Here is a 25954-nt window from a genome sequence, read left to right as displayed (position 1 = left end):
TACTTGTTATCATTTGCAGGTTCCTTTCTCTTTCTCAATTTATGGATTTATTTGACAAAATTCTAACCTGTACAATCATCATTTGCTGCTCAAAGGTGTTTCAAAGAAGAAGAAAAATGAAAACAAAAATGCTCAGAAGATAATAAAAATCAGTCCAAGTCAAATCAAAGTTATCTTGTTTTGTATTTATTAATTACAGTTGGAATAAATGATCAATATTACATATATAAGTGATGTAATTAATAATTTCTTTCTGAATCACTATCTTAGTATCTTACCCTATTATCCATTCTTGTTCCGTGTTTTGTTTGTTTACAATGCTATTACTACCACAACTTAAGGATGGAAAAGATAGATGTAAAAACTAGAACAACCCAAGCTAAAATTGTGGGAAGCATAATATCAATAGGAGGTGCATTTATAGTGACATTCACATATGGTTAGAAAACCTTTTTCTGGAATTGAAATTACCATGAAACGTAGCACTTGCAAACTTTTTTTTTGTTAGATGGATTGAACAACACCCGATCCTAAGTACCATACAACAAACCCAAACACTTCACATTTAATTTCACAGTACGGGTTTTCTTCCGAAATCACTCTCATAAAGTTAAGGCGGCGACTGGCGATACTTTCGAGATCACTCGCATAAAGTTAAAGTCAATCTCATAAAGTTAAGACGGCGACTGGTGATACTTTCGAGATCACTCGTATAAAGTTAAGGTGGCGACGGCTGATAATCAATTTGTCCAATAGGACAAAAAGGTGACATATGGGCACAAAAGCATTAGAGCCTCGGAATCATTCCTCGGCAGTTAGTGACTTGCCTCACTCTTCACTTGGACTAGGGTTCTGAATACCTCCCGTTTGGTATTTTGGTTTCTAGATGACCACATTTATTTTGGTTTCTAGATGACCACATTTAAAAGACCTCATCTTGTTATCGCTAAAATAAATATCGATGACAAAATCAAGTTTTCTTTTTAATGTATGATTTCAAAATCACTTAATAAAAAAATCACTTGTGATCTATTCTTTCAATTTTTTTTCATTTTTAGTTTTGTTACAAATAAAGTATCATTTTCTAACTTCAGGACGTCAGCAATTATTTTTTATATATTATATCTTCTAATATTAGATAGGAAGGAAAATTTAGAAGATAGACTTTGGGATAATTTTGTCTTTATCTTTTGATTGTTTATACTTTCAATAAAATATAATAATTGTCTTAATACTTGTGTAAAATTAGAATGAGACACTTAATATGAAATGAAAATATCTAATAATTATTTATCATTTGTCCCTCAATAAATCTTAATTAAGTAGTCACCTAATCTTATGTTTAATGCACTCTTCTCTACATGAAAAAATAAGTAGGCGGAATACAACTCAATAAGATTTGGTCATTTCTCATCATTTGTTTACTACATCGTATCATATGATAATACATGTAAATCTACAGTAAAGTACAATCAAATTATTCAAGACATAAAATCTACCAAGTAACAAACTATGACTAAAAGAAAAAGTTCTGAAATCTACAAGTAACAAACTATGACTAAAAGAAATCCTTCGATGACCACAATGGCAACTCCAAATGAAATGGACTCAAATCAGATTTCTGATATCCAGGGATGTAGGTAAATTTTATTGTCTCAAGATTTGCAACATAAATCCCTTCATTAAAAGAGTACAAGTAAACAGTCTCCCCTTCATGTGGGTGAAAACCCCCCACACGCTTATAGTAATCAGCACAAAACTCATTTGGCAAAAGTCCTGAGAAATCAACATGGTGTAATAATTCCCAGTCATTCGACCCCAACTCCCAAACCTTAATATAATTGTGTCTAATTTCAGCAATCCTCAAGTCTCCACAAGAAGTTCCAAGAAAACCAAAGCTCATAATGTTCATTGGGTCAGAATCAATAGGGTAATCAAGTGTCTCACCATTAAGTCCATAAGGATCATAAACAAATATACTAGTCCTACCCATGAAATACAATCCTCCTTCATATGCAAAACTCATTGACCAGTGAGGAGCAAAAGCAAAACCATCATCTAATATCACAGTCTTTTGTCTCCAGTTCCCTGTCTCTGAGGACCAAACATCAACCTCGAATTCATAGTGTATTGCAATGAAGGAATTGATTCTTACCACCCTGAAACACTTCCTAGGATCAAGATAGTTTCTCCTTGAATCCTCTTTAGGGTCATTACAATAATATGGATCACATGTAAAGCCAATAGCATGAAGACACTCCTCCTTCACCTCGAGCGAAGGGAGCTTGAAGGATTCCTTGTTAATGGGGTCATGGAGGAAATAACCATAGCCACTTGTGTACCTGTTGTCACTACACAAGAAAACATTCATGGAACAACCACACACTGTCCCTTTGATGAAAACCTCAGGGGAAATTATAATCCTTTTGTTCTGATGATCATGTTCTAAATCATCATCGTTATCACTATCATCGTAAGGGTCTGGAGGGAAAGTTAGCATGAGTTGATGTGGTGATAGAAAAACCAAGCTAGCACCATAGAACTTTTGTTTATATATATATATTATAATAATAATTTTTAATTACATACCATAATAGGAGAAACTTAATTCATATTGATAGTTTGACACCCCTAGTGGAGGTAGTTGAGAACTTGAAATCTGGAAGTAGATGGGGAGGGGAGTGAGAGAGAAAAAGACAGGGAAAAGGGGGTAGGTAGGGGTGTTGTGCGCCAATATTGAACAACAAATGGTAGCGTGGCTGCCCCCATCTCCATTCCCTCGTCTACTTACGTCTCCTTCTCTTCTCTTCTCTTCTCTTAGCTTGTGCCATCACTCATTCTCACCTAACACCCTTCTCTGCTCTTCAACACTTTTATTCTTATTCATATTCATATACATACACCTATACTCGTTTATTTCACTACTTCCTCTCTCCTTTTCTCTCTCATTATTGCAATAACAAATTAACACACCATGTTGTCAGTAGCTCCTTCTCTTGACAGCACCCAAACCCAACAACAACAGCAGCAGCAAAGGACCGCTGACCCAACCCAACAACCCAATTCTTCTCCCCAAAATGTCCACATCTTCAAGTCTAAATTACCCGATATACCCCTCTCTAACCACCTTCCTCTCCACTCTTTCTGCTTCCAAAGACTCAATGAAATCTCTGACCGTCCATGTCTCATCGTCGGTTCCGCCGGAAAAATCTACACCTACGGCGAAACATACCACGCCTCCCGGAGACTCGCCGCCGGCATGTCCGCCATCGGAATTACCAAGGGCGATGTCATCATGATCCTCCTCCAGAACTCAGCGGAGTTTGTCTTCTCCTTCATCGCCGCCTCCATGATCGGCGCTGTCGCCACCACCGCCAACCCGTTCTACACTCCCGCCGAGATCTTCAAGCAGATCACCGCCTCCAAGGCCAAGCTCGTCATCACGCAGGCAATGTACGTTGACAAGCTCCGAGACAGCGATTCCGCCAAAATCGGAGAGGATTTCAAGGTCGTAACCGTCGACGATCCGCCGGAGAACTGCCTGCACTTCTCAGCGATCTCCGAGGGAAACGAGAACGACCTACCGGAGGTTGAGATCCACCCTGACGACGCGGTGGCGCTGCCGTTCTCCTCCGGAACAACCGGTCTCCCGAAAGGAGTGGTTCTCACGCACAGGAGCTTAACGACGAGCGTGGCTCAACAGGTCGACGGAGAAAACCCTAACCTGTACCTGAAAACGGAGGACGTTCTTCTCTGCGTTCTTCCTCTGTTCCACATATTCTCGCTGAACAGTGTTCTGTTGTGTGCTTTGAGAGCTGGAAGCGCCGTGTTGCTGATGCAGAAGTTCGACATTGGAACGTTGCTGGAGCTCATTCAGAGGTACAGGGTTTCGGTGGCGATGGTGGTGCCACCGCTCGTGCTGGCTCTGGCGAAGAATCCGATGGTGGTGGAGTATGATTTGAGCTCTATAAGGTTGGTGTTGTCCGGAGCGGCGCCGCTCGGCAAGGAGCTCGAAGAGGGTCTCCGGAGCAGGGTGCCTCAAGCTGTTTTGGGACAGGTCAGCTTTTTCTTTTTTTTTTCCTTTATTTTTTTCCCGGATAAATGTTCATTTTGTGCTCCAAATCGAAAATTTTGCCCATATTCCAATTGAAATTGGTTCTCAAAATTCTTAAAAGTAACAATTAAATCCTTGATTTATGGACTTAGTAATTACAGCTTTTGAGATTTGAAGGCTAAATTGAATTATATTATGTTAAATAATTTAATTAAATATATCAAATCTTTATTATATTCACATAAAAATATTTAATATTTTCACGTGAATAATTTTGTTTATATTATAATCATAAGGTTGAGAACCAAAATGAAATTTAATTATTTTATTATTTTTTATTGATTTGGTGATTGCGTTCATTTAATACACAACTGAATTCTTTGCTCCCACGTACATTCCAAAGCCCCAACAACAATAACCTCTTGTTCATGCATCCGGCCTGTTCTTGGGGACCAAAAACTTTATGATGGCTCTTATTTTGGAGATTAGCTTAAGTGTGTGTTTGGAATGAACTGGAATAATGGAAATTGAATTGAATTGAATTGAATTATCTCTCCAAGTTAAAGAGGAGATGAATAAGGGAGAGAAGAATCAAAGTTGACTGTTTTCCCTTAAATTGATAATTGATAATAAAAGATAGAATTTAGCTAACAATTATTTTAAAAATGTTATAAAAGAAAATAATATTAAAATAGATAATTTAAACTAGTATTTTTAAGCATGATCTTGAAAAAATAATAATAAACTATTATTGTGGTGGAGAGGAAATTGAAAGTGGGCCTTGAAAGTAGAATTATTCACGGGATATGTGGAATTCCCTATTACACAAAAGGGGATATATGAGGTGCTAGTTATCATTGATTCATGGTTCACGAGTAGGAAAAAGGCAAAAAGCGCTCGTGTTTTTTGTTTGTTGCTTTAGATGGATTTATACTTTAAGACAATAGTTTTCTTCCTTTTTATGTCTTTATATACCCCCCGCTAGGAAAATAAATTAGCTTAAAAGACAAAAATGATGATGTCTTTCCAATAACTACTTCTTACCAGATATAAGCTTATTTTGGTCTTTCATCATTTATTTTGAAAATGAAAATAGTATTATATTTTTTATTTTAATAGTATTATAAAACGTTTTACTTACCTGTCAAACTTGGCAACGTGATCCTCATGGTCATAGTTTGGTTAGTAGTTGACTTGGCTCCATGATGAAGTGCCAACTGCCAACTTCCCCAAACACTTGTATTGGCCAGTCAAAGATTTTACCTTTTCTTTAATCGGTCAATTTAAGTTAATCTTAAACTTAAGCATCAATCGATGTATGTATAACAAGTTTGAACAGGCTTTTAAAATAGTGGAATGCTAGGCCAGCAACTTTTGGGATTTATAGTCATCAAATAACTATCAATGAGGTTTTTAATAGTGTGAGATTAATGTGAGATTTCATCAAATGGCCTACTTTTTTTGATGATTACATGCTGGCCAGAATTTGATAAAATTATTGGCCCCTAGACTTTTCCTTTAAAATATTCATAATCTTTTCATAAAATGTTAAACAAAAATTGTGAAACTTATTTTAAAATTTAAAAATAATATTATACTATTTTTATACTTTTTAATACATTTTTTATAGTATAAATAATTTTTATTTTCTTTTATCAAACATTTTTAATAAAAAAATATATGAAAATTATATATATAAATAGTGCATATATAAAATTAGATATCAGATCTTTAGTCTCTGTCGAGTCCCATTTGAGGAGAAAAAATGTCCAAAAGAAAAAATGACCACCACAGACACGCACAAAAATGACAAAACAGGTCATAACTCATAACACATAAGATTCTTTTCCATGTAGAATTGTAGACAGCTCATCTGCAAAATCGACAAAATAAATTCTTTATATATAATAATTCTAGTGTAAACATAATTATTTCACGAAATACCCAATGTGATGAACACCCTAATATCATGTCAATTAGTAAATTAGTACTGATTCCAAACCTCTATTTGCTAATTAGCTCGTGACTGCTGCTAAGCAAATATGTGGGAAATAATAATTAAAAAAATGGTAAAACAACTGGATAGGTGTCAACATGCATGTTTATGATGAGAATTGTAGACCTAGGGATCTGGTATTTATTTAATTATATATTACACGTTCGAAGTAATGATTTATTTAAGAATTATTATAGGGGTACGGGATGACAGAGGCAGGGCCAGTGCTGTCCATGTGCTTGGGCTTTGCGAAGCAACCATTCCCAACGAAATCAGGTTCATGTGGCACTGTTGTTAGAAATGCTGAGCTTAAGGTCGTCGACCCTGAAACTGGTTGCTCTCTTGGTTATAATCAACCTGGTGAAATTTGCATCCGTGGTCAACAAATCATGAAAGGTATGATCACCATATGTATATTATATTTTACTAGTGTATCAATGAGTATCAATGTGCATATTAGTTTACTTTTTTATTTAGTAAATATATATAAAAATAATAAAAGTAAAATTAGCTGATATATTTTAACTAAAAAGTTTTAAATTCGAGTCTTACAAATAGCAATAAAATATATATATTTTTTTATAAATGATATATGATGAAGTGTGTTTTAAGAAATAAAATTGTAAATAAACTCTTCTTATATCTGTCTGTGAGTGATTATAATTATAATTTAGAATGTTCAAATCCTATTATGATGAACTCCGATACACGTGCTTATTTCTAACTATGTCAAATATTTGAATTCCTTGTAGGGTATTTGAACGATGATACAGCAACAGCAACAACTATCGATGTGGATGGCTGGCTGCATACCGGTGATGTTGGTTATGTAGATGATGATGATGAAATCTTCATCGTTGACAGGGTCAAGGAACTCATCAAATTTAAAGGTTTCCAGGTACTGAAATTATTCTCTAACTGATGCATGTAATACATTTCATTAAAATTGTTTAAACAGAAAGTATATTGTAACAACACCTCATGACTCATGCTTATAAATAAAATGTTTGATGTTTGATTGTTGTAGGTGCCCCCTGCAGAACTTGAAGCCCTTCTTGTAAGTCACCCCTCTATTGCAGACGCAGCTGTTGTCCCGTAAGTTTAATTTCCTTGAATCTTGATTTATTATTTAATTTACTAATACAGCGGAACTCTAGCTAGTAACATAACTAATATCATCAATTTTATAACAGGCAAAAGGATGTTGCTGCTGGTGAAGTTCCTGTTGCATTCGTGGTTAGATCTAATGGCTTTGAACTCACTGAAGAGTCTGTAAAGGAATTCATAGCTAAACAGGTAATTAAGTTAAATGATTCATTACTTTTGGCTGCTTTGAACTCAATATGTAATTAAAAGCCATATGAATTTAATGGAAATTCGACAACCTTGATATTTTGAGAGCTTGTTATTGAAATTAAAGTATGCGGTGTTTGTTGTGTGCAGGTAGTGTTTTACAAAAGACTACACAAAGTGTACTTTGTGCATGCAATTCCGAAGTCTCCATCAGGAAAGATATTAAGGAAAGACCTCAGAGCAAAGCTAGAAAACACCACCACCCTTAAGCCCTAGACGCTTCATAGAACTTTTGTCTTTGCAGTATATTCTATATTTATTCTTTCTTTCTTTTTTTCCTTTTATTTTCCTCTCTTCTTTTGGGTACGGGTTCCATAATTGTAATCTTATGATTTAATGCTTCATGGCACAAAGCCAATACGAGAAGCAAATAAACAATTGTATTCTTTTCATGTGAAGACGGTTTTACTCCTCTGTTGTCTGCTGTAATTTTTTGTTTGAGAGACTTTTGATTGTAGTTAGGTGATTTTACATCACTAAAATTCGGAATATAATTGTTATTATTATTGTTACTAATAATATTATTTGTTTTTTAAAAAATGTTTTTTTCCGTGAGCCATAAGAGATTGTAACAAAAGAGATTGGATTAGTCTCTATTGAGAGTCAAAGTTTGACATTTGACAATGTATACAGAAAAAAAACTACTTTGGAGTGTTGGTGAAGAAAACGGTACCTTATAATTGGTCATTGTAAACAGTTTTGATAGATACCTTATAATATACTGTAAATCATTAATAAAAATGCTTGGTTGAAATATGGAAAGGAAAGCCAAAGCAATTAGTTTAAAATGAAAACAAAAAAATCCATGTACCAAAGCAACAAAGGAAAACACATGCTAGCTCCACGATTAAGTTTGGACTTTGGAATAAAGTCAACAAAAACACTTTGTCATTCCTCAAAATATAACCGCCCGCAACTCATGTAGAAATAAGAAGTTAACAACCATACATTCATTTCTGCAGTGACGCAGTCCAGCCGTACTGAGACACACGGATCACATGTGAATACCAAAGTATACTAATAATAACTGTAAGAACCAAGAACCGAATATAATCGAACTAATCAGAATACTAGATCAATAAATTACTGGTTCAATCGATAAATTATACGTTAAATTAGTTGATTTATTATAATTAAATAATTATATAAAATTTAATTTATTTTTTTTATTTTTATAATAAATGTTTTTTTAATTTTATTTTATATTTAATTAATTATTATTTTTAAATTTTAATAACTCATCAATTAGTTTATATTTATTATACTCTTCAGATATTTATAAATTTATATTTATTATACATACTCCTTAAATATTTATAAAAATAAATAAAAATAACAATTGATCCATACTGAAATACTCGGCTTCCAAAAGTTTTGACCGAGCTTAACCACAAGCAGAAAAGATCGGATTTAAATTCTACAAAATTAACCGATAATAGCTGAATCTTCCAAACTTACCGAGATATAAGAGAACAACAAAAAATATCCATAACAGCCCTACTATCAAGGTCAATATAACGGCGAAATCACTAAGCTTTCCTGTCTATATAAGTCACCTCCTAACCCCACTAGGGGATATGATTTTCTCTGATCTCTCTTCATCTAAACACTGAAGAATAAAACACTTCAGCCCACATAAGACATCTATTTTATTCTCTCTTAAAGTATTTCTCATTGTCTTGTAATATTACTGACTCCGAGCGGAGTCCCTTTTGCGGAGTCCCTTTTGCAGATTCCACGCTGACCACACCCCGGTTCCAGAGAAGACGTTCCGCGTTATAGAAGGACTACCTAGCCTGACTGTAGCCGAGTTATAAGTCGGAAGTCATACTCCAGAGCGGAACAACAATCATAAAAATAAAAAATATATCATAATTAATAAAATAATATTTTTCTTTAAATTTGTAAATATAATTTAATTTTATTTACGTAATATATTTAATAAAAAATTATGTATAGAAAATAATATTTTTTTAACTTAACCGGATTTGATCGGATCGGTTTAAATCGATCTTGAATAAATTTGACCGATTTTATTGAGTTTGCCTAAGTTTGACCGGGTTAATTGTTTAACTAGTTCAAATGATGACCAAAACTAAGATTGATGACCAATTGACCGGATTTTTGATTCGGTACTATCAGGGTGGGACTGAGTTTGATAACTTTGATATTTTTGTATGGGTAAAGTATTAAATTGGTCTCCTATGTTTGGGTGTAATCTATGACGTACGGACATGGGCATTGACATAGACACGGGACACATGAACACACGGGACACATGAACACACGAATTTTAGGACACGTCATATATATAGAATATAAAGTATTTTTTAGATAAATTACAATGAATTTTTGATATTTTATTGTTATTAAAATATAAAATAATTTTTTAGCTATTTTTAATGTCTTCTTTTAACTGTATAAAAGTATCTAAAATATTTTTTGTTTTAATAAATAATAATATATATTATTTTTAAACTCATTTCAATAATACATATTAAGAATAAGGCTGGACAGCTGACACGTGATGATATTTAGGTGTGTCCAAGTGTCGATGAGTGTCGTATCCGAAATGTATCCGACACGCGGATACGGCAACTCAACGAAGTGTCCGTACTTCATAGGGTGTAATCCTATTTTGGTCCTTAAGATTTAGAGTGTCCTATTTGAATTCAAAAAAGTTTTATTTAGTTTCAACGTAGTTCCACCGTAAATGTATCAATACATTTATTTATCATTCTTCTTACAATTTAAATGAAATATTTCTATAGAACTAACGAGAATGATAAATAATATTGATACATTCGCGGTTGATTTTGTGCCTTTAAAGCTTGTACTTATTTTCTAAATTATCGATCTTGTTTTTGAACGTTGTCATATAGGACATTTTGTTAATTATTTAACTTTGACCTCACAATGGGACTAAATTAAAGTTAAATGAAATTTTTTTAGATTTAAATAAGATACTTTAAACATTAAGAACCAAAATAAGATTACGCCAAAACGTAGGAACTAATTTAATATTTTACTTTTTTTTATTAACAACAGGGATTAAAATCCAAAGAGATTTGATAACTATGATAATAACAAAAGAACTTGACAATATCAGCCAGGTTTGTCGCATAAGTCTTTTTTTTTTTTTATTTGTTCAGAATGATGAGCACTTCATAAAAACTTCAGATAGAGGATGACAAAGAAGCCCAAATTATGGGCTGAGCCCAAACTGGGCCCAAACTGTCCCTTCCCCGCTGGTTGCTCGGTTCCAGGCTTCCAGCTACTCCGACGGAACTCACACTCGCCCTGAATTCTTCGGCACCATGACCTAGCAAATCACACTCTCCGGTTCACATCTCAAGATTGCTCCTCTTCTTCTTCAACGTGTCGCGGCGGCTTCTACCTTCTGCATCTCCACTGCTACATCCAGCTCGTGGCTTATCTGGCGCGCCTCCTCCATCTCCATTCCTCTTAGTCCAATCTAATTGCCTGACTCACCTCTTTCCGTCAATTTTGACTAACCTCACTCCCAATATTCACTCGGACCTCCTCGACTGCCCTCGGAGTAAATTTTAGGGCCAGGTCCAACTTCGCAACCCGACCCGAAAGAACATCTCCGGACCCAGAGAGCACCAGACGCCAACCCGGTTCTTCTTCTTTCTTCCAACGATTCCTACGCGCTGCTCCATGTTTGGCAAGGATTCCTTGAGGTTGTGGCCGGAGCTCCGCCGCGTTCTGGCTCTGTAACCTCTGCCAGGCCTTCCGAAGGGTGCCGCTGCTGCGTCGGAAATCTCCTTACCACCTCCGCGGTGATCGCCTCTGCACTTCTCCGTCGTTTAGCATTACAGTCTCGGCAAATCAGTTGGGCTAGCCCTGGCCCAATTAGAAGTGGGCCAGCCCACCTCCTCCACGCACGAATTACATACAACAGCTTTTTCCGGAGGAACAAGAGTTAAGAATTTTCAGTTTCTCCCTCCATTCTTCGCGGGTACCACTACTATTCTATTTCTACGCTACCTTTCATACTCTGCAGAAACCTCACCGATTTTAAAATTTTCCTTGTCTGAATTTCAGATTTGGTTTTGTTTAATTCAAGGTGAAATAGGTCAACGCCGCATGGATCCTTACGATGATATTCTCCCAACGGCTCCTGCTGGGCGCGGTAAATGTTCGACTAAATGACACTGAGAAAGCTTCATCTTCTTCTTGGTTGAATATTATTGCTTTTGTCATTTTTGTTTATATGCTTTATTGATATTCATTATTAGGTCGTGCTGGGGCAAAGTTTGCCCCGAAGGTCAAACCGAAACCGGTGCCTCGGAAGGAAATTTCTGCTGAAAAACATGAAATCTCGTCTAAAGATGGAGAGGGAGAACGTGTTGCTTCATCCATCATCACCAGCAGTAAGGACATAGATACTGTTCCCCAGAGTAAATGCCATGCTGCTGTTGCTTCCACTTTGAGTGTGCGACCTCAACATTCTGCAGGTTCAAATTTAGAGGATGCCACAAAATCTCAAATGGCAAATCCTCAGCAAGTTGGTGTAAATGTAGATACTGCAGCCTTAGTGGATGCTCAACCTTCCACAGCTGCATCGACTGAAGTTGAGTCAGCTCGTGAGGTAAATGTCCATTTTCATTATTATCATTATTATTAGTATTAGTAGTAGTAGTATTTGCTATAGTTGTTTGATGCTATGTAGTATTTATAACAGTTTTTGTAATGTTTATGAACTCTAGGAAGATCCTGTAGCTTTGGAAGGGAGCCGACATTCTAATTTTGTTCCTGAGACCAATCTCAGTAATGGTAAGTTATGCTTTCATATAACCAGTTAGTCATTCACTCATTTGTAATTTTATGCAGCAAGTGTCACAATGTGTAAGACAACATACAATTTGGTTATGTTCTGATTCATTTCATATACGTCCTTTGGTTTAGACTCAACACATCCAGTTCAAACTGCTGATTCTGTAGAGAAGCTATCAAATAATGTAGCTATTCTATCTACAATATGCTCAACCGGAGGTAGTATGGGAGATCCCGCTCAAAATGAAAAAGAGCCAGTTCTTGATAGCAACGACTGCTTGGGACTTAGTGATGATTTGATGCAAGTTGGCCCGGATGTGGGCTTTGAAAATGCTTCAGATAATGATGCTGCAATACTTGAGAGCAACATTCAATCGAACCTTATCTTTGGAAGAGAACGAGAGGTATAAATTTTTTGCCTTTCTTTGAGTACGTCAATTGCTTTACCTAGGTGATCAACTCAGGAAGGGAATTCTTTTCAGGCAGAGTCTGAGAAATTTGAATTGGATCCTTTTAGTGAAGTCCTCCCTGATCCTGGCACTAGGACTGGTTAGTAACATCGTTTCTATTTCAAATTACTTAATATGCTTTATATTAGCTGAAAGATATATTATTTGTATGTCTTTTTTGTTGCAGCTCGTAAGTTTCAACCCAAGATTAAGCCACGACCTAGAGTAGGCGCAAAACCTGCTGTTGCTTCTGCTTCATCTAATGATATGATGGCAAGGTCTGTTGAGTTGCCTACATTTTGCATGAATGAAGTTCAATCTTTTCAGTCTAGTGATGATGGCATTAGTATGTTAAATCAACCAAGCAATTCACCTGTACCCACATTAGAGATTCCTATGGCAACTGATTTATCAAGTAAGTTTGATTATGTGGACTCAAGTATTCCATTCTCTAAAGACAACAATAATTTGGCAGCAGTCAGTGCTTCCCAACTGGATTCTCTCGATGCTGTGTTTTCTGATGTTGCAGTTCATAATGGAACTAGGGATTTGCCTTCTAGTGTTGGTAAATCAGCTGCAGAGGTAAAAGAGGGTTTTTCATTTTATTTATTTATCTTTCAATTTCATTAAGTTGCTAAATGTTGAAAAGTTTTTGTTCCTCCAGAGTGCAGACATTTTTGCTGGGTTGGAATCCATTGATGACTTTACCACCCAAGCTGCCACTACTACAGGTGAATATTAAATGCTTTGTAGTCTTTTAAATTGGGGCAACTATCTTCAGGGTCCATCCTTCTAACTTATGTGAGCATCACCATCACTGGTGTTTTGACGTGCTGCCCTTAGATCTTGATGTTATCAATAAATGCCATTCAGCCAATCACAAATATTTGACACTGCTGTTTGTTTTTGTGTGTGGGAGTCTTTTTTGTGGGTAATACTTAAAAGTGTTCTTCTGTGTGCAGGAAAACCAATTCTTCAATCGGAAACAGAGGTGGAGATCATGTTCTTATAAGAGATATGATGGTTTTATATAAAATATGTTAAATTAGATTTTTCTGTATAAAACTAATCAGTGTATTATTGGTCTCAGGAAGCTGTGAACTTGAGTCCTGGCTGCCCAGTTGATAATGTCTCAGATTATCAGTCCAAGAAAACTGACAAAGATCCAGCTTCTGAAATCCCGGTGGATGAAGAACTGACAAATTCTCCAAATAGTCCCACATTGGCTGATCTTATGCAGGTTGATTTTACTAGAGAAAAAAGAAGTAAAACATAAGCTATAAGCCATTAATATATGTTTGATCTGTTTTTGTTTGCTTTTTTCCTTTTTCTTATATGTGAATCTGTTTTTGAGGTTATTATTATACCATGTTATCAGGATGCTAATGGAAGAAAAAAGGAAGACGCAGTGTGGAGTTCTCTTAGGAAGCGCAAAAAATCTGGTGCTAATGAGGAGGATAAAGGTGTTAAAACTTCAAGGCAGCGGAGGAAGCAAGCAACTCATAAACCTGTTAGCAACTCGGTGAATGAGGATGATGATGATGATGACGACCTTGACCCTCCCTATAATCCGTATAGAGATGAACCTGAAGAGAATGATGAAGAATTTGAAGTGGATGACTCCTCCAAGAAGAAGGCATCATTGAATTCAACAAAGAAATCAGTGGCTAAAAATGGAAAAACATCTCAAAAACATAAGAAGGCTAATGAAGATTTAGAAAATGGCAAAAAAGAACCTCCTAAAAAGTTCTCTCATTCAAGCAGACAAAAAAGAAGATGTGGTAAACATAATAGAATATTTTTGTGTAATTTTTACCTTTGGTGATTATATCTTATATGCTTATTATGGAAGTATTTTTCTTTTACATAGTGAACCAAGCACTGCTGGAAATTCCTGAGGATGAACTTGATATGCATACATTGTCTCTCAAGGATATCATTTTACTTGCAGAACACAGGGAGCGGCTGGCAGTGCGTATTCTCAATTTTTATCCTTGTCACGTATGCTTATCATTTAAAGTTTTCATTAACCTTTTTTTTTTGTAGAAAAAGGAGGCAGCAACTTCAAAGACATCTACCAATCAAAGGTATTCAGCTTTGAACAAGAGTGTACTTTACAGTCTATTACATTTTCTGCTAACATTTTAAATGTTTTTCTTATATATAGGCAAATCTTGATTTTGAAAATATGATGTTGTAGATTCTTATTTTCTGCAATATGTGTGATTCTTACATAATGCAATATTTAATTGACTTGGGGAAAATCTGAAAATGTTGACGAACTTATGTTAAATAAAGGAAATTCTTTTTGTTGCCTTTTCCTTCACTTGGGGGTATATAAATCTCATTCTAACCACTAAGTGGTGTAACTTCTCATTACATGATTCTATGATGTCCTTCACCTCTTTGTCAAAATAGTTCTTGACTGGATTTTGCCATGCTGTCAGGTGCATTATTTTATTATTTCATTGGCTTCAGTTGGGTTGAGGGCCTGAGTCAGGGGAGGGTGTGTAAATGTGATAGTGGTCTTTTCCCAGTTTCCATGCTATGCTAAACACTTTAACTTTCCTCAGTTTCTGAGAACAAGAATGGAAATGGTAACAGTTCATACTGAATGTGTTGCATGTTATCAAATGGCTTGTTAATATCACTTATGAGTAACTTGCATTCTAGTAAATAGATTTAGTTTGAAAAATATATTTGCAGTGGTGGAGATTCCCAACATGAGGCCGAGGCTGGAGCTAATAGTGAAGAGGAGTATTTAGGTTCAGAAGATGATAGAGAAGCAGGTGACGATGAAGCCAGTGAGAGTGTTCCGTTGGCTTCCTCTTTATTCAACTACCAATCCTTCATGGAAAAGACTCCTAGGGGAAAATGGACAAAACATGATAATGAACTGTCTCTAAATTGACTAATGACCTTGTAATATAGGCAGTTAGGCAGTTTGGCACAGATTTTTCTATGATACAACAGCTTTTTCCTGATCGAACACGTCACCAAATTAAGTTGAAGTACAAGAAGGAAGAGCGACAGCATCCTCTACGGTTAGCTGATGCTGTAAATAATCGTTCAAAAGGTTAACTCTTAGCTCCTGTTTTGTGCTGTTCTCAGTGATACTGTGTTATATTATTGTTCAAATGATTGGCTTCTTTTTGAACGAATGAGATGCTACTGAAGTTGTAGATCATGTTACGATGTTGATTGGCTTCTCTATTTTTTGTTGTAGATAATTTTCATTTTAAGATGTTGATTGAGAGACTGCAGCAAGCTTCAGCCAAGGAAGATCAAGACCGTGGTAAAGATGCATCAGGTTCGATGGCAGCAGAGGAGGTTGAGAATTCGGCACCTGGAACTAATGTATGCACTCTTGGTCCATTTTGTTTGTCTTCTGATAGATCTATTGCTCTATGTTCATATTGCTTTATCCAATACCATATTTTTTGTTGATCAATGCCACATTTCTTTGATAGATATGGGTTCTTGCTTTCTTTACCTTATATACTATGGATTATATAACTTTCTGCAGTCTAGCCATGCAAAATTTTGAACTCATTTTATCATGAATGTAGGAGGATGTTGGAACAACTGAACAGGAGGAGTTTGCAACAACTGAGCAGGAGGCAAATGTCGAAGATCAACAAGATTCTAAGTCAGTTCCTAGTCCAGAACAATTTGACAATAGTGATGATGAATTAGCAATATGGGCTCAATATAAAAGTGAAATTTAGTGAATGATTTTACCCTCTTTTTCTCGATTGAAGTGAAATTCTGATTAATTTGCAAAATCACTATCGCGATTTTTTATTTTGTAGTCGAGGCTACTTTAAGATTTGCGCTAGCGGATATCTTAATAACACCTTGTAAACACTTAAAAAATTATTAACTGGTAAGTTTTCATAAAGGAAAAGTCTATAAATTTTAAGATGAGCACTTCTTTTATATTTTTTTTCTTCTCTCGTCTTCTAAAAGCAACCCCTTGTATGACGGGCGTCGGGCAAATAAGTTTGAAGATAATACGTTGCATAGTAAAGAAGGGCATGAACTATAGAAAATATGGATCTTACTTCCCAATAAGTTTGATCTTACTCCCCCGCGGGTATTGAGAGAACAGATGGGTTATACATCCATATAATTTTCCATCCAAGTCCATCAAAGCTGGTTAAACACTAAAAAAATTTAATCCTATTAAATGAACGTATATTACACGTGTCCAAATCCCCGAAAACGTTTAACATTCATTCGCGCCTTTATTATGAAACAATATTCCTTCTTCAACCTTAAAATTGCTACTGGAGAATTTCGAATCTCTCAAAGCTCGATCGTTTTCTCTGCGGAAACTGCTTTTACTCAGGAATCGCGAGAAGATTTCGAAAGGAAGAAGAAAAAACAAACGAAAAAAATAGAGACTGCGAAACATATGATAAAAACTAATGTTCATTTAAAATCTCGCAATCTCGCGTTTCTCCTAGTTGCATTTTAGGTTTACTGGATTGAGTTGCTTCATTTAGTAGATCGACTTATTCTGAATCAATTTTTTTCGTAACTAGGGCATAGGAACAGAAATATGTTCTTATTTCCATTCAATTAAGTGGAGTTGGTCATTTTGATTCACTTGATTGTTAGTGTGTTCAGTTGAGTTCTTTTGCATGCAGAAATGCTTTTCTTGCTGATTGAATGTTTATCACGTTTTATTCAAAACATAAATGGTGTTTTGTTCCGTGGAGTTGGCCATTTTGATTCACTTGATTGTTAGTGTGTTCAGTTGAGTCCTTTTGCATGCAGAAATATTTTTATTGATGATTGAATGTTTATCACGTTTTATTCAAAACATGAATGGTATTCAATTCAGTGGAGTTGGTCATTTTCATTCGTTTGATTGTTAAGTGTTCAGTCGAGTCCTTTTGCATGAAGAAATATTTTTCTTGATGATTGAATGTTTATCACATTTTATTCAGAACATGAATGGTGTTCAGTTCAGTGGAGTTGGCCATTTTAATTCACTTGATTGTTAGTGTGTTCAATTGAGTCATTTTCTTGATGATTGAATGTTTATCACATTTTATTCAGAACATGAATGGTGTTCAGTTCAGTGGAGTTAGGCATTTTGATTCACTTAATTGTTAGTGTGCTCAATTGAGTTCTTTTGCATGCAGAAATGCTTTTGTTGTTGATTGAATGTTTATCACGTTTTATTCAAAACATGAATGGTGTTCGGTTCAGTGAATTTGGCCATTTTGATTCACCTGAGTAAAATATGCATGCTTGTGCTTGTCGATATATTGAGTGAAGTATTGACCAAATTTTTTTGTAGTTACAGCAAAAATGAAAAAGATGATGGAGACAAAAAAGCAGAAGCCGCGCTATAACGTAAGCATATGTACACATTAAATATATTTATCCCCTTTCATTCAAATAAAATCTATTTTGTATTATAAATATATCTTGACATACTTTTTCAAAATCTTGCAGAAAACTCACGATCTCAGATGCTAGACAAAGACAATAGCGAGGGTGTTCAAGGCAATGAGTCAGGAAAAGAAAGATATCGTTGAAGAAATATGATTCGGTGCGCTGGCACATGTTTCGAAAATGAATGTCTCTCACAGCCTCTTGAGAGAGTTGATTGCTTGCTATGATGACTATTATGTGCGCTGGCACATGTCCCGGAAATGAATGTCTCTCACAGCCTCTTGAGAGAGTTGATTGCTTACTATGATGACTATTATGGACACCTGTACACTTTCTATGGAAAAATATTCATAACACCTGACAAGGTAGCAGCTACGCTGGGCATAAATTACGGGGGTAATACACTTTTCACCTTGTGCTTATTTCGGTTCATTGCTTGCTTTATTTTCAGTTCACTTGTTTACAGAAAATAAAACTGAGCCTATTTGACTGGTTAAAATATTGTAGGGGATCGTTTTTCTGAAAAAGTTAACTACGACAGACTGAATGAGGTAGACAAGCAGATTATTGACACCTTTAAATGTGCTACCTTGGCATCTTTGACAAAATCTGTCCTCGATATGAGTGTTGAAGGGGAGGAGAACCCGCAGAAATTCTGGAGGACTTCTGTTGTCTTCGTCCAAATAAAAGTGCTTTTTGCTGCCGACTACGGTAAGCATGGCTTCCTCGATCCATAAGTCACCTACCCTTCGTGTGGACAACATCCAACAGTGGGATTGGGCAACTCATGTCTTGAGCTTCCTGAGGAAGGGGATTGAAAACGGGAGAAAGGGAAAGAAGCAGTCCGTTGATGGCTGCGTGTTTGTGTTGATGCTCATATATTTCCATGAATCCAAGTCCTCTTGGTTGGATGCACCTGAGGCTCCTGGGCACGGTGGCCCGTTGGACACGGAAGAGGATGCTCGACCAGATTTCTTAGGAAGCAACCGATATAATGGTAAATTAAACAAAAATTTTTCCTGAAATTTCTGTTCAGATGCTTCTAAAGAAGGAAAATCAAAATGAGAGAAGGTGGAGAAGAAACCATTTATTTCTGAAGGGAAAAGAGAAGGGAAAGCGGAAGAAAGAAGAAAAGAAAATTGTTTTTCTAGATTCTTCTTCAAAAGAAGACAGTTTTTCCGATTCCGAATCCGAATCTGAATCTGAGAAAAGACCACTAGCCAAAAGAACAAGACAACAAAGGCTAGTGAAAAAAAATAAAAGATTGTTCCGACGGATTCGGAAACAAGTGAATCTGAAAGCAGTTCCACAAATTCAAAAAGCAGAAGTGAATCAAAAGACCAGTAAGTTTGATGTTTATTTGGTTTTGTTTTGCTTGTATTTGGTTAAAATTGTTCTTTTGCGCTTGTTCTTATGTATTGCAGAGAAGAAGAAGAAATTGAAAAAACAGGGACAAAGAAAAGAAAACAACCACAGAAGGTGGTTAAAAAAGAAAGCCAAAAAAAGAAGCCTGTGCTGACGGATTCTGAGAGCATAAGCGAATCTGAAAAACAGTGAGTTTGGGAATTGATAATTTTCGGTTCATTTCGATTGTATAATGTTCATCTGGTTTAGTTTGGCTTTTCTTTGCTGAAAATTGTTTGTGTGTGCTTGTTAAGTAAATTACAACTATGATATTGTTCTCCGGTATAAATTCGATGTGTTTGTATGTGTTGCAGAGAAAAAAAATAAAAAAACTCCGACAGTGAAAAGAAAACAACCGGAGAAGGGTGCAAAAAACAAACCAAATCAAGCAAGCTTGTTCTGACAGGTTCATAAAGCAAAACTGAATCGGAGAGGGGGTAAGTTTCTGAAATCATATTTTAGGTTAATTGATACTTTTATTTTAGCTTCATTGATACTTATTTTATGAATTTTCAAAAGTGAACGAGTAAGGGTCAGCGCTGCCGAAAGAAGAAGAGAGGCGTTGCAACTGTTAAAAGAAAATAGAGCAAAGATAAGAAATGACAAAGCTCAGAAAACAAACGTTGCTCCGGATCGCTTTGACTCGACAGAAATGCGAAATGATTTATCCGAGAAGTAAGATTCGGTTTCTTATATTGAGTTCTTTTTCTTTGTTTGCTAACTTTTCCTAAAACCTCTTCTGATTTCTCTGGATTTACTGAATAATATTTATTTATTTTGCTTAGACTACCGACTGTAAATCTGGGCAACGAACCTCTGTTACAGACTCAGATGAGCTCCACACAGTCTGTAAATGTCCCCGCCAATACCAGGTAAATTCGTTCATTGCAGGCTTTAAATTCGATTAATTGGATTCTAAAAAATGAATTTCAGGTGTTTCTAGACCTCTGCTTGTAATCTTGGTTGCTAATTTTAATTTGGTATCTTTGTTATTAGGAAAAATACCTTGGAAACTCTGGTAAAAGTTTTTAGAAGAAAGAAAATCAATCAAAAACAGAGTTTACAAACTCCACCTGTGTAAGTTGAAATATTTATGTTGGTCTTTTAGATTTAGGTAATATTTTTTTAATTAATCACATGGAATTTGTATTTAAATGTCAGTAGCACTACACCTGATCCTGAACTCCAAATCATTGAGGTTCGAGAAGAAACTCGTTCTCAACCTTTGGATATGTGCATTTTTCAATGTGCAGATTTTTGTTTCTCGGTACCTATTCTAATCATTCAACATTAACTTCTTCCTTGTTTACATTCCTTAGATTTCCTATTGTGGTGTCTCTTCCAAGTTCTCATAAGGAAGAGCTAATAAAAGATGCCTTTACCTATGTCCCTTCCGAAAGTATAACACAAGAAGCTTCTGTTAATGAGTAAGTTGCACATAAAAGTCTTTTTATTAGTTTTAATGGTATAGGATAATAATGGGTCATTATTGAACCCTTTTATGTTTAATACAACAGTTTTCTAGAATCGCAACAGCAACCCTGCGAAGAAGCACCTGCAAGGCAATCGGAACAAGAAGCACTTGTTGATGTGTAAGTTTTACTGCTTGTTTAAAACTGGATAATTTCGGTTCATTACATGCTTTATTTGTGGATCATTTGAATCCAGAAATCAATTCCATGTGTTCATATATTGGACTCTCTTCTGTTTGTTATAGCTGCCCTCCGAAACTCGAAAAGCAAGTCAGTGAGGAATCTTCCCCAATGAAGACGGAGCTAGAACCTCCGTTGAATGTGTAAGTTTTAATTAATATCATTTTTTTTATAATCTTTGGTGTTATATGATATTGCTTTTTCATTGTTGCTTTAAGTTGTAATTAGAATTCTTTTTCTTAGTTTTAATGGTACAAAATACTAATTTCGAGTCGTTATTGAACTCTTTTCTGTTTAATGTAGCAGCCCTCCTGAAGAACAACAACAACCGTGCCAAGAAGCTCCAGTGGCATGGCAATTGGAAGAAGAAGCACATCCTGATTTGTAAGTTTTTTACTTGTTCAAATCTGAATAATTTTGGTTCATTACATGGTTTAATTGTACTCTCTTTTGTTTGTCACAGCTGCCCTCTGGAACCTGAAAAGCAGGCTGGCAAGGGATCTTCCCCGAGGAAGATGGAGCCAGAACCTCCGTTGAACGTGTGAGTTTCAATTAATATGATTTTTTATTAGCTTTCGTGTGATATGATATTGATTTTTCATTATTACTTAAAACTTTCCCCTGTCATCTTGCAGTGCTGCTCATTCTTCTTTGTGGGAACATGATGCACCTTCATTCGAACTTGGCATAAGTCCCCCGACATCTCAACCAATTCCCCCAACCTCTCAACCGACGATGACATAGCTTGAAATCCTGGCAGAGGCGGTGATAGATGCTATGGTGGTGGCAGCAATGAGATTTGCTGACGCAACAAGTGCCGAGCCGAGCTTGACAGCCGCTGAAGGGTACAAAACTCCAGAGAAAGAGAAAGAAATCACTGAGGAGTTGAAAGAAAAGTGTTATCATTGGATGACACATGTGAAAGAATCCAAAGATAGCACCAACGAATATGACGCCATATTCGTCTTGAACCATAAAGCGAATTTCGAGGGGCTTAAATATCATTTCTTGTCTCTAATGCCCGAACAACATGTGGAAAGCACGGTAAATTATTTGCCTATTGCGTTAGCATTAATGATTTTTCTAAAGACTCATATACCGTATATCTCATAAATTTTCTTCCTGTAGGTGGTCAATGCACATTGCATGATTCTCAATGACATAAAATGTCTCCAGTTTCAGGAAGAAATACACTGTGTGCTGACGGATATTGTGTTAAGCCAATTTTTTTATTCCTTGAGTAATTTACTGATTCTGATAAATAGTTTGGTTCATTTGTGATTTGACTGAGATTCATTTTGCAGATGTTTATATTGGAAAACCATAGTGAGAATTACATTGATCCAAAGACCAACAAGGCCTATCGGATGGATGTTGATCAATATGCCCACTACTGCCATTTTCTTGACAAAAGAAAACTCGCATCGCATCCATTTGTAAGTTGTGATTTCTAAAAATTCTTTGATAATTCTCTCGTTTTCTATCGTTTAGACTGAAATATTTTATCATTTTTCTAAATTTCAGATGTTTGTGCCGATTTACAATGGAGGACACTGGTGGTTGTGGATTGCCGAAGTCCAGAAAAAGGTATTCTATGTGCTTGACCCTGTGAACAAGATGAAAGATGAAATACCTGACTTGAGAATTAAACTGAACAAATTTGTTGTAAGTTAATTAAATCATATATATTTTGCTGTAAATTATTCAAACATGAGTAGAATTCGATTCATTAGAGTTGGTGATTTACATTGAGTTCATCCTTAAATGTTCAGTTGAGTTTTTTTTGCATGCAGAAATATTTTTCTTGCAGATTAAATGTTTATCACGTTTTATTTAGAACATGAACAAAGTTCAGTTTATTGTTGTTGCTGATTTACATTCACCTCATCCTTATGTGTTCACTTTGGGTTCTTTTGCATGCACAAAATGTTTCTCTTGCTGATTTAATGTTATCACATTTTAAATTCAGAACATGAACAGAGTTCGATTCATTATAGTTGCTAATTTTCATTCACTTTTTGTATCCCTTTCAGGGATTAATAATCTCCCAGATGAGGGTTTATGCTGGGGCGAAACCCTTAATGGAGGACGGAGAGGGAGAAAAAGCAGAGCATATCAGGCTGAATGGTCAATGTACAAGGTAAAAATCTTTCTATACGATAGTGCTATTTTTAATGTGTTTTATTTTGGATACTATTAATCATATTTTACTTATTTCCTACTTAGCTATGATTACGGGATGTACATCATGAAATTGCTAGAAACAATTGATCCTTGAAAGATAAAAAAGAGAAGAGGTATCAATATAAAAACTAGACACAAGTAAGTAATTTCTAAATTAATGAAATTCGTTTCATTTCTTATTTCGGTTGGGGTTCATTTCTTATGTAACTAATTTCTTTCAATTGAATAGTAGGAAGAAATTGATACCTTCAGGCGCGAATATGGTCCAAACATCCTGTTGCACAAACTAAACAAAATCAGAGACCAAGTAATTCGGGAATCTGAAGCCATAAGACTCCCGAAGTCATCTGCTGCCCTCTCCAGCCCTTTTTGTAAATTCACATCTGGGGATATAGATAGTAAATAGGATATATTTTATTTGACTTGTTGTAATTAACATTATTTTGTTTAACTTGTTTAAAAAGCAAACACTACTTCTTTCAATGTATATATGTGAATATTAATGTAAATGTTATTGGAAATCTAATATTAATGTATATATCTGATTTAAAATGAATTAGTCCTTGTCCTGTCGGTCTGAGATGTTAATGTATATATCTATTGGAACTGTTTGGCTACTGTTTTTTTTCCAGGTTCAGAATGAATGGAATTAGCGTATTTATCAAACATTAAGAGCCCCAAAAATACAAATGAACCGAAATTAATATACTGGATGAACCGAAAAAGTGCATATATCACTATTGCAGATAGCTAATTTTAAAAAAATGTTGCTATCAGTATTCAGTTTTAGAAACACCTGAACTCTTTGACATAACTAAATAAATTGACTATTTCATAAAAAAAGTGAATATTCAATAAAGAATTTCAGAAAGCTAATATTAAACACAAAAAGGTGACTATTCAATAAAGACTAACATCAGTAAGAAATTAACCCTCCTATAACTTCAATGAACCAAAATTTGCTCATACATGAATGGAAATTTATGTTAATAAAAACTTAAACTCCTATAATCCTCTCTGGGATCATTCATATCCGGTGCATTGTAAATGCTAGAGCTTGACTGAATCGTTGATCTGCTGTCTAAAAGGTTCAACTGCAAAAGAGAAAATAAATCGTATATTAGCAAAATACACAAATGATGTTTTTCCAAATCAAAAACAAATCAATGTTACCTCGCTTGGAGATGCCTTTTTTCTTTTTTATCATGGCGTTTGATATCATTTTTTCCAGGTTTGATCCCGGTGTGTTCTTGGGCCGACCTCATGTTCTAACACGTGGGGGCTTTGAAGGTTGTTCACATCGCTCAATGTCGCTTCTTCGTGGGATAACAAACTTTTTCCTTTGCTTCTCACTTGATATTCTTGCATCTTGGCCATGACATTGTGAAACAGCCAGTGCAGAATTCTGGTTAGCTCCTCGGACTTTGATGGAAATTCATAAATATTGTGCGACTGAAACACCAAATCATCGAATCTCTTGCTTCTCGGCTCTAGTAGAGGCTCGTCTTGGATGCTCTTGATGTGTGTGTACATTCTTTTTATGTTCTTACTCCAGTGTTCCAGTATATATTTCGGTGCCACGTTATCTACTCGCTCGAAGCTTAAGTCGTTCAGAGAATGGCGGCACAGTTTGCCCCTTGACTCGAACAGCAGGCATTGGCACTTTACCTCTCGTGATACTGCGTGGTAGGTGATGAAAAAACTTGTTGAATGTGAAGTTAGAAACCTGCTCTTTGATTTTGTATGTTGTGAAACCTAGGGTGGATACATTGATCTTGTGATGCAGTTCACCTTTCCTTTGAATTGTCTTTGAACTTCCCTGAACTTCTTGTGAGTATACACGTGCTGAAACTGAGCCTCTATTGCTGATTTTGTTGCGCACGGTATCACAGTGTAAAAATCTACAACATTGATTTCTCTCTCTCTTTGCTCTCTGCTTGCTAGGCAATTGTCGTATTTTTTCACAAATTGACTCAAGGAGCTGTTGCGTGTGATGAACTTGTTGAAAAATATGTGCATGCTCTCACTCCTTTGTGTGCTTCTTATCTCAGCCCAAAAGTGGTGATCTAGATAAATTGGAATCCATATATGCCGATCTTCGTATAGCTCTACATAATGAACCGAACACATGAGCTGTGTTAAACCGAAAGTTGTGCACATTTTAACCCATAAAGTAACTGCATGAAAATAATTCGAATTAAAACCTCGGTTACCTAAGAGCCACTTGTTGCCTCCAAGGCTGTAATGTCCTGAATTTTTTTTAACCTTTTACATTTGATTTCTTTGATTACTAACCAACCCTTCAATTTTATTAAAATTCCTATATTACCCTTATTTCTTTTACCAAACCCTAACCTAATTAGCACCCAATTATCCCTTTACCCCAAAGAAACCTTAGCCCCCTTTCTTTTTCAGCAACACACACACCCCTAACAGCAGCAGCTGAGAATGAAAGAAAAAAAAAAGAAGAAAGGAAGAGGGAAAGAAGGAAAGGGTGAGAGCAGAGGTGAAGGGAAAAGAGAAGAGAGAGGCAGTGCGGTGGGTGTTACTGCCACTGTCGCCGCCGCTGTTGACATGAGAAGAGAGGGAGATTTGAGAGAGTGATATCCGAGAGAGAGAGAAAGGAGAAGATGCAGCGGCGCTGGTGGGCCTT

The 25954-nt window shown here is 35.8% G+C and overlaps 3 protein-coding genes across 3 annotated transcripts; 2 read left to right on the top strand and 1 right to left on the bottom strand.

Annotated features, from left to right (window-relative positions):
- Positions 1-1558: 1558 nt before the first annotated feature.
- On the bottom strand, positions 1559-2500 carry LOC107488410 (uncharacterized). The gene has a single exon (XM_016109163.1). It carries the CDS (start codon positions 2498-2500, stop codon positions 1559-1561), a length of 942 nt encoding a protein of 313 aa, XP_015964649.1.
- Positions 2501-2659: 159 nt separating this feature from the next.
- On the top strand, positions 2660-7832 carry LOC107488461 (4-coumarate--CoA ligase 2). The gene is made up of 6 exons (XM_016109210.3): positions 2660-4057; positions 6248-6446; positions 6803-6948; positions 7078-7145; positions 7244-7346; positions 7494-7832. The coding sequence occupies exons 1-6, from the start codon at positions 2975-2977 to the stop codon at positions 7617-7619; spliced, it is 1725 nt and encodes a 574-aa protein (XP_015964696.1). The 5' UTR covers positions 2660-2974; the 3' UTR covers positions 7620-7832.
- Positions 7833-10651: 2819 nt separating this feature from the next.
- LOC107488460 (uncharacterized) lies at positions 10652-16456 on the top strand. The gene is given in 18 exon segments (XM_052262192.1): positions 10652-11385; positions 11472-11559; positions 11666-12018; positions 12137-12203; positions 12336-12607; positions 12686-12752; positions 12840-13067; positions 13182-13234; positions 13317-13383; positions 13615-13643; positions 13743-13892; positions 14031-14433; positions 14523-14623; positions 14699-14739; positions 15359-15581; positions 15584-15728; positions 15879-16009; positions 16222-16456. Coding segments are annotated over 17 exon segments (2535 nt in total). The 5' UTR covers positions 10652-11385; positions 11472-11513; the 3' UTR covers positions 16381-16456.
- The last annotated feature ends 9498 nt before the right edge of the window (positions 16457-25954 follow it).

The sequence above is a fragment of the Arachis duranensis genome, chromosome 5 (assembly GCF_000817695.3).
Source record: "Arachis duranensis cultivar V14167 chromosome 5, aradu.V14167.gnm2.J7QH, whole genome shotgun sequence".
Taxonomy (NCBI): Eukaryota; Viridiplantae; Streptophyta; class Magnoliopsida; order Fabales; family Fabaceae; genus Arachis; species Arachis duranensis.
Note: the sequence above shows the minus strand (reverse complement) of the source record. Positions and strands in the feature narration are given on the sequence as shown.

Bases quoted from the DNA above. Each gene is read 5' to 3' on its own strand.
- LOC107488410 (XM_016109163.1), bottom strand. From the start codon at position 2,500: ATGCTAACTTTCCCTCCAGACCCTTACGATGATAGTGATAACGATGAT.
- LOC107488461 (XM_016109210.3), top strand. From the start codon at position 2,975: ATGTTGTCAGTAGCTCCTTCTCTTGACAGCACCCAAACCCAACAACAA. The intron at 6,447-6,802 runs GTATGATCACCA...AATTCCTTGTAG, and splicing joins TGGTCAACAAATCATGAAAG to GGTATTTGAACGATGATACA. The intron at 6,949-7,077 runs GTACTGAAATTA...TGATTGTTGTAG, and splicing joins TCAAATTTAAAGGTTTCCAG to GTGCCCCCTGCAGAACTTGA.